This window comes from Silurus aristotelis (genome assembly GCF_946808225.1).
Source record: "Silurus aristotelis genome assembly, chromosome: 3".
NCBI classification, from domain to species: Eukaryota; Metazoa; Chordata; class Actinopteri; order Siluriformes; family Siluridae; genus Silurus; species Silurus aristotelis.
In genome coordinates this window covers 24,309,536-24,318,378 of record NC_139576.1, presented here as the reverse complement: position 1 = coordinate 24,318,378, position 8,843 = coordinate 24,309,536, and the positions used below count along the sequence as shown (strand labels likewise).

The 8,843-nt window shown below is 37.4% G+C and overlaps 1 protein-coding gene across 4 annotated transcripts in view; it reads right to left on the bottom strand.

Annotated features, from left to right (window-relative positions):
• The window catches only part of bin1a (bridging integrator 1a), a 16,452-nt gene extending 7,926 nt beyond the window's left edge, over nucleotides 1-8,526 (bottom strand). For 2 of the 4 annotated variants that reach the window (XM_083538097.1, XM_083538099.1), the window contains exons 1-8: nucleotides 8,049-8,526; nucleotides 6,578-6,658; nucleotides 6,389-6,443; nucleotides 6,193-6,287; nucleotides 5,468-5,563; nucleotides 5,245-5,355; nucleotides 4,994-5,086; nucleotides 4,233-4,318 (exon numbers count right to left, since the gene is read on the bottom strand). In XM_083538097.1, the coding sequence (XP_083394223.1) occupies nucleotides 4,233-4,318; nucleotides 4,994-5,086; nucleotides 5,245-5,355; nucleotides 5,468-5,563; nucleotides 6,193-6,287; nucleotides 6,389-6,443; nucleotides 6,578-6,658; nucleotides 8,049-8,135 (704 nt within the window). In that variant the 5' untranslated portion in view covers nucleotides 8,136-8,526. The remainder of the gene's footprint in view (nucleotides 1-4,232; nucleotides 4,319-4,993; nucleotides 5,087-5,244; nucleotides 5,356-5,467; nucleotides 5,564-6,192; nucleotides 6,288-6,388; nucleotides 6,444-6,577; nucleotides 6,659-8,048) is intronic. The other 2 variants (XM_083538096.1, XM_083538098.1) reach the window with 1 other exon arrangement.
• Nucleotides 8,527-8,843: the final 317 nt, after the last annotated feature.

The following is an 8,843-nucleotide window of genomic DNA, read 5'->3' as shown; positions in this document are numbered from 1 at the left end:
GCACTATTGACCCCAGGTACCTGAACTCCTCCACCTTCTCCACCTCTTCTCCCTGCAAACGCACCCCTCTACTGCTCTCCCTCTCATTCACACACATGTACTCTGTCTTACTCCTACTGACTTTCATTCCCCTTCTCTCCAACACGTACCTCCACCTCTCCAGGCTCTTCTTAATTTTCTCACCACAAATCACAATATCATCCACAAACATCATAGTCCATGGAGACTCCTGTCTGACTTTGTCCGTCACCCTTAACAACCCGGTTAAAAACTCCACTGCCATCTCTCCTAAACATCTTCATGCTTCATGTTTTCCAGGTCATCTGGTCCAACCAACTTTCTACTCTTCATCCTCTTAATCACTGCTCTCACTTCCTCATTACTAATCCTATCCACTTCCTGCTTCACCATCTCCACATCATCCAACCTTCTCTCTCTCATTTTCCTTATTCATCAGCTGCTTAAAATACTCCCTCCATCTTCTCAACACACTCTCCTCACCAGTCAACACATTTCCACCTCCATCTTTTATTGCTTTTACTTGCAGCACATCCTTCCCAGCTCAGTCACTCTGCCTGGCCAATCGGTATAAATCCTTTTCTCCTTCCTTAGTGTACATCTTCTCATACAGCTCCTCATATGCCGTTTCCTTGGCTTTCGCCACATCCCTCTTTACCTGCTGCCGCATCTCCTTGTATTCCTGCTTTCTTTTCTCATCACTCTGTCTATCCCAATTCTTTTTTGCCAAGCTCCTTCTTCTTATGCTTTCCTGCACTTCCTTATTCCACCACCAGGTCTCTTTGTCTTCCTTTCTGTTTCCAGAAGTCACACCAAGTACCTTTCTAGCTGTCTCCCTTATCACTTTCTAGTAGTTTCCCAATCATCCAGCACCTCTTCATCCCCACCGAGCCCCTGTCTGACCTCTACCCTGAACCTCACACTATAGTCTTCCTCCTTCAGTTTCCACCATCTTATTCTACTTTCAGTCTTCACTCTCCTCTTCTTCTTCTTCACCTCCAAAACCATCCTACAGACCACCATCCAATGATGTCTAGCTACAGTGTTACCTGCCAACACCTTACAGTCTCCAATCTCCGCCAGGTTGCATCTCCTGCATAGCACATAGTCCACCTGTGTGCACCTTCCTCCACTCTTATACGTCACCCTATGATCCTCCTTCTTCTTAAAATAAGTATTCACCACTGCCATTTACATCCTTTTAGCAAAATCTACCACCATCTACCCTTCCACATTCCTCTCCTTAAGGCCATACCTTCCCATCACCTCCTCATCACCTCTGTTCCCTTCACCTACATGCCCATTTAAATCTGCCCCAATCTCCAATCGTTCATTCCTAGGTACACATTCTACCACTTCATCTAATTCACTCCAGAATTTTTCCTTCTCCTCCATCTCAAAACCCACTTGTGGAGCATAAGCACTGATGACATTTATCATCACCCCTTCAACTTCCAGCTTTATGTTCATCACCCTATCTGAAACTCCACTACACTCTTACTGTACTCTTCCTTCAGGATCACCCCTATGCCATTTCTCTTTCCATCCACACCATAAAAGAACAGTTTAAATCCACCTTCAATGTTCCTGGCCTTACTCTCTTTCCACTTGGTCTCCTGAACACACAACATATCTACCTTTCTCCACTCCATCATATCAGCTAACTCTCTCCCTTTACCAGTCATAGTACTAACATTTAAAGTGCCCACCTTAACCTCCACTCTCCTTCTCATTTCCCTGCTGTCTCTGTAGACGTCTTTCTCCTCTCCTTTGGCCAATAGTAGCCTAATTTCCACCGGTACCCTGTTGGCTAACAATACCTGTGACGGTCATGGGTAACCCGGGCCTCGACCGATCCGGTATGAAATTCTGATTCGTGATCCGCATATTTGATTTGGCACGTTTTACACTGGATGCCCTTCCTTACACAACCCTCCATATTTATCCAGGCTTGGGACCGGCACTGAGAGTGCAATGGTTTGTGCGACCCTAATGACTGGGTCATTTGTTTTCTTGAGGACAATGCAGACAAATCTTTATAAAAAAATATTTATTGAGTAACAGGTTTCATATACATAGCAATTTAGTGTTATGACTGTCATAAAATAGATACAAACTGTGGGAGGCTAAACATTTTCTTAAAACTAATTTTGAAAAGCAATGTAGAGAGCAGAGATGGCAAAAGTACACACATCCATTACTTAAGTAGAAGTACAGATCCTCATGTTTTAAAATACTCGGGTAAAAGTTAAAGTACTGATTATACCTTTTTACTTAAGTGAAAGTAAAGAAGTCTTGGCTCTGACATGTACTTAAGTAAAAAGTAGTTATTAATTCTACCTGTTTTAGCTGTTAACTGGACCTCACATCATATTAATATTAGCTAGATAGCTAGATATATAGCTAGATATATAGCTAGCTAGATAGCTAGATAGATAGATAGATAGATAGATAGATAGATAGATAGATAGATAGATAGATAGATAGATAGATAGATAGATAGATAGATAGATAGATAGAACTTTATTGTCATTGCATAGTACAGGTACACAGCAACGAAATGCAGTTTGGCATCTACCAGAAGTGCAAAAAGTAGCAATCGTGCAAATAGTGCAGATAAATATGTAGCATATGTACAGCATGTGATATATATGTAAGCATATGTACAGTGATTAAATATAAAGGCTATACCAGTGCAGAGATGTGTGGACATCATTAAGAGCCTTTGCTATGTTTCCACACGGACAGTTAATACGGTGATACCGGTGAAAGTGCACCCCTTCAAGTCAAGGAGCTTATATATATATATATATATATATATATATATATATATATATATATATATATATATATATATATCAAATCTTAGACATTTTACAGATTTAAATGATGTGTTGTTTTTATCTCTACGATCAATAAGGACAGTAATTTATGTTCGTGTTGCCATTATGAGGGAAAAAGCCACAAAACGCCACCTAGAGGGTTAATTGTGTAAAACATGGCAGATTTGGTGTTTGATTTGAGACTTGGCGCAGAAATAAAACAAAAGTTTACTGATTTAAAATATTTTTCAGTGGAGTTTATTTATTTATTTTATATCTAAGTTAAGAAGGGACGTCGTGAATAAGTGCATGTTTTGCTGGAGGTTTTAATTTCGCCTTTTTAAAAAAATATTTATTTATTTATTTATTTATTTATTTATTTATATTTTTTATCAAAATGGTTAAAACAGAAATGCGCGCTGAATTGAGCGTGTTAATACAGTTTAGTGCCGTTTAAAATAATTAGAATTTTGACAGCCAAATATATATATTAATACAAAACTAATTAAAAATGGTGTTACCTAATGAATGTATCCAGGCTGAACATCCACATATAGAACACAAGCAGAGAAAAGATGATGATCATGAATGTGTCTGTTCTCAGTCATGTTTGCATCACTGACTCCCTCTGTCTCATCCATGTTAACCCCAAACTTCTTACTGCTTTCTGCCTGCTTATTCTTAGCTTTGTAAACTAGGTGTGTGGGAGAGTCAGGACTTTATACACCAGCGGATTGAAAAAAGACGCGCAGTAACAGGAAATCGGTTGTTTGGGTGAAATTTTAAAAATGTAAGAAGTAAAAAGTACAGATATTTGTGTAAAAATATAATGAGTAAAAGTCAAAAGTTGTCTAAAAAATAAATAGTGGAGTAAAGTACTGATACCAGAAAAATCTACTTAAGTACAGTAACGAAGTATTTGTACTCCGTTACTTCCCACCTCTGGTAGAGAGCATATAAAAAGCATAAAGGAACAGAAATTACATATTTGGAAAAAAAAGTTCATAGTATTGGGTGTGACATTTAAAGTGCTATGGATGTGGCATATCTAAAAAAAATAAGTGCTTCACAGGTACAAACAATGCTCCACATGCTGTTTTCTCTATAATGTGACAAAAGTTAATAGTGACTATAAAGTTGAAATACATTTTAAAGATAGTTTTGCTAAGTTTGACAGTAATTACCCATATTTATCACAATGATATTAAATTAAAATGTATTAAGGCATTTAGAGATGTGCTATTATTGATCAGAAGTATTATTTCAGGGTGATTGTTTCCCTAAAACAACATGTACATATGCTTGATGCTGTTAATATTGCTGTACAGAACCAAACATAAATAAAACCAAAGAACACAATAGACAGTAATAGTTAGTTAATTAAGCACTGACCTGTTCCAAAGTGATGGCAATTCCTCCTGAAGATCTATGTTGATATCCTCAAATACCTTCTGTGCCCTCTCTAACTCCTCTTCAGCCTAAACCGTTAAAAATAATACAAGTACAAATGTTAATGATCATCATTAATGAACCAAAGGATGTTAAATTATCATCTACGAGTGTTTCATTGAACAATTTATTTATGCAGTGATGTTAATATATGTTTGATGTATTTGTGTGTAACTTGGTAAATTACTTTGTTCAGCCGGTCATTATTGTTAGCAGGAAAACAAACTCGCTAAGAGTATTAAACAACTGAACAAAGTACCATGCTGATGAAGGATGATCACAATTAGTTACACAAACCAATTCATTTTTTATCTTAATATTTGAAATTAGTAATTGTGATGCATCTCCAACTTTAAATCAGAGACTGCCTTAAAAAATACATTAAAGACGTTAATGTATTTTCATGGAGCCTATTGCATGCTTCAATTATAATGTTCATCTCTCAATGTGTGATGCTACAGCATTCTAAACTACAACATGCAGATATATGAATGGACACTCAGTGGGCATAGGTCATCGCTGCCTAAATTATTATTTTGTTACATATGTGATGGTTTAATAAATAGTCCAAAATGTAACACTTAACGAGAGCTCACTCTGGAACCCCTATACACATTTTATGATTTTATGATTCAGTCGCAAAAGCCTTTGTAAGTACAACACCATGCAACCGATCAATATATGTAATTAATCTGTGTAATTACCTGACACCTGGTCAGGTTGGTCTGAGCGACATTATGAGCAGATAGAATTCCTTGTGCCCATCCCGGAGTGGCCCTCTCCAACAAAGATGCAGGCTTATTAAAACAAGACAAAAAGTAAAGTAAAAATGAGTACTGATTCTTCCAACAAACACATCCACACAGTGTTTTTTTTAAGACACCTTTTGGACATGATCAATGGAACAATTCGTTTGTTCTTATGAGTGTCACAAAGTATACCTATACACACTTACCTTGGATATTTTAATACTACCTTCCTTCTTCTTTCCCTTGTTTACTGCAGCATAGGTGTGGCGGGCGCTGTCATAGTCCACCAACTTCCTGTCGCGCTTCGCTATTCGGGCCTTAAAATGTAATTTTATTACACAAGCTCATTCAGGTATGTGTTTACGCAAGAAGATCAATTTAAATGTCTGAATGCCTGACATAATTTATAGCGTAAGCAAGGTTTCCTACCTTAATATCAGGAAACTGGCCCAAATAGGTGTCCATAGAGATTAATGCATGATCCACTAGTTTTTGGTGAAAATCTGTCCACAGGAGGTCTGAATCCTGCAACGTACAATGATGCATAATGTGCTTTTGTTTGGTTTACCAACTCTAACCACTAACCAAGATTACATCATGTAAGTTCAGTAACACCGAAAAACTATACTGTACCACAATGCAAACTTAATGTAAGTGTGCATTATTTTTAAAATAATTACGGTAAAAAAAAATATTCAAAAAGCTAGTTTAACAAGCTAAATCTATATGTGAGATCTATTTGTGGGGATGAGGTTTTATCACCAGACAGATGGTATTTATTGATTTGTATTGATTTTTACCCAAGAGGACCTTAAGCATTATGGCACTCTACTAAACTGATTAAATGTAACATAACAGCAAGAAAAATATGAAGCCTATAGTCCTGAAAACTCTTGAAATGGAATTATGAAAGTATTTTAAAATCAAATTATTTTGGTCATTACAACTTTAAGACTTCATGCATAAAGCATTACAGCATCAACTGATTCCTCTTCTACATTTTAATCAGGTACAAACAAAAATAATAAAAATACAGGCAAACAAATGAGAAAGCATGAGGATATGTTCCACATGCAGAAAAACATTATTACTGCATCTAAAGCTTCACTAGACAATTACCGAAGAATTGATTGAAAACTACATAGAATAATTACCTCTACAATCGAGTCCATTTCATCTTTGCCATCCCACTCGGGTTCGTACATATCAGCTAGGCATTCTTGCACACGTTTGGAGGACTCGTGCATTGCTGTTGAATAACACAGGGAAAAACTAAAACAATGGAAAAACCACACAAATTGAGTAATAAACCACAATCCAAGACAGGAAACTAGAATATGGTAAAAGTACCTTTCACAGCAGCCAAATAGGCCCGCAGGTCTCTCTGCAGTTTGGTGCCTTCTGCCTACAAGGGAATTGAATGAATGTGAAATAAAGACATACATAAAGACGAAGGACAAAATGCAATGCTGAAAAATATATATATATATCAAGGTGAAAAGTAAGTATATATGAAATATAGTCGTTGCGAGTTCTCACCAGCTGTTTGTTAAAGTTTATCACTCCTTCTTCAAATGCAAGGTCTTTGGTCTCATCAGCCTTGCCAAGCTTCTGCAGAACCTGAAAAAATATTGTTAAAATGTGTTTTAACATTCAATGTGAGAGGGAACAAACAATCTTGCTGAATTAAATAAACAGATAACTCTTTATTGAGTTAACATGTGGAAGTGTTACTGATCCTGGGCAAAAACTAAATTAATTGCAGTTTGTAATTAAAAAGCTCAACACAAAAAAAATATTATATTGTCGTATTCATTCATCTACAGTGTCTGCTTCATAATGAATACAGTGGAGCTATATCATATCATATCATATCATATCATATCATATCATATCATATCATATCATATCATATCATAGGAAAACTGGCTGTGAAACAGGGATACAATACACAGAGATACCAGTCCCTCACAGGGTAGCATGCTCACACATAGTCACACATAGAGGCAAATTAACACAATCAATTTATGCCAAAAAGATTTTTTTGCACATGGAAGAAAAAAGGAGGCCTTTTGTTATATACAATACAGTGAAATGATTTCTGCATATATCCCAGCCTATAAGGAAGCCGATATAAAAGCCCAGGATCTGTCATGAAACAAACCATGAAACAATTTCCTACCGGATACATGCTACTGTTTGTCTGTTAGATTTTGAGGACAAGTGTCCATGGTTATACTGGATAATAACTTATATGGTAATGTAATATTTGTCATGAACATGTGCAGGTATACATGATCAGGGCTGTCAGTCAAAATCTGAGCTTTTTCCACAGGACACCGAATTAATTATGACACGTTTCTTTGTTTCTTAGGGTCCAGTGGCCCTTCAGTCCACTCAATGTCCTTGGAAGCACCCCCACATGGCTTCCTGCAAATGATGCCAAATCATATATTTTTTTTTTTTTGCAGTATACTAAGTGAAGCAGATTATTAAGATCTCTCTTAATATCAGATTAGTGGAACGCTCTGTCAGTCAGATCAGTATTTGGGGGTTGGGGGGGGGGGGGGGGGGGGGGTAGAAACAGAGACCGAATGAGAGGCAGCTGGCCTGCAGGATGGTAAAGAGAGCTCACTGCAGTATTAGTGAAAGGGGAAGAAGCCTTGAGCACAAGTTAAAGGGGAAGAAGCCTCGACTCAGGATCTTATGTGCTGTATTACAGGCCTGAATGAAGCACAGATCATCCTGAATGCACAGATCATTCTCAGTCTTATCCTTTATTCATCTAAATTTGCAAGCATTATATTTCTTCTGATCGCTCTGCGTGGCCTATAAACGGACTGACAATATGAATGGGCTGTTGGTGAGCAATTCTGTCATCACAACAGGATAAATAGGACACGGCAGTCGACAACCGAGCGTCGATCCTTCATCCTGAACACGGACACAGCAAAGAGATGAGGATGTAATCCTGTCATTTCAAAGACATGCACGTAATTTGGTCACTTACCTTTTCCTGAGCCCTTGTTAATTTTTTCTGCACGTTACTGGCTAGTTTTCCTGCGGAAACCCCTTTGCCCATCGTCATCTCAGCCATTTTGTCTTTTCTCTTTAATATCTCTCTTTTCAAAGGTCGTCTGAATAGTTCAAATGTCTATCGCATTGAGACCTCGGACGCGTGTGATGATATCAGCGGAATGACGCTTGACAGATCGCTGCTTATTATAATAATTAAGATCGGTTTATTATAGGGAAACCTGCACGCGCACACGAGATGCGCGTTCCCCAGATAAAACGTCGCCTTAAAGGGGCAGGCGCATGCACAGTAGCGTGCCTGGTCGTGTATGTCCCGGATGTCGGTAACCTTCCAACCATTCATGGTTCGAAGATTTCCAATGAGGCATGTAATTACAAAAAAAAAAAAAAAACATTAAACAAAATCCTTTTCACCGACAAGACATTTGAAACATTCACATTTTGGTCTTTATGTGTGTCTTTTAATCATATAATCTATATTGTAATTTTTATGGTCATAGTTCATGATCTGAATATGATCCCATCTGCTAATTACTGTTCTTATACATATAACCCCATTGTGAGGCTTCTCTGTTACATGTTGCACAGCTCCTCCTGCCTGGTGCACAAATACTTTTTTCATTATGAAGTCATTTGTACAGATTATATTGTGTTATATTGTTTTGCCTCAAAATAATATTTTGCCTAAGCTTCAGTGATGCAGTGATACTTCCTAATGTGCACTCTGTACAGGATATGAATGTTGGATCTTATGTGTTAGACTTTACAA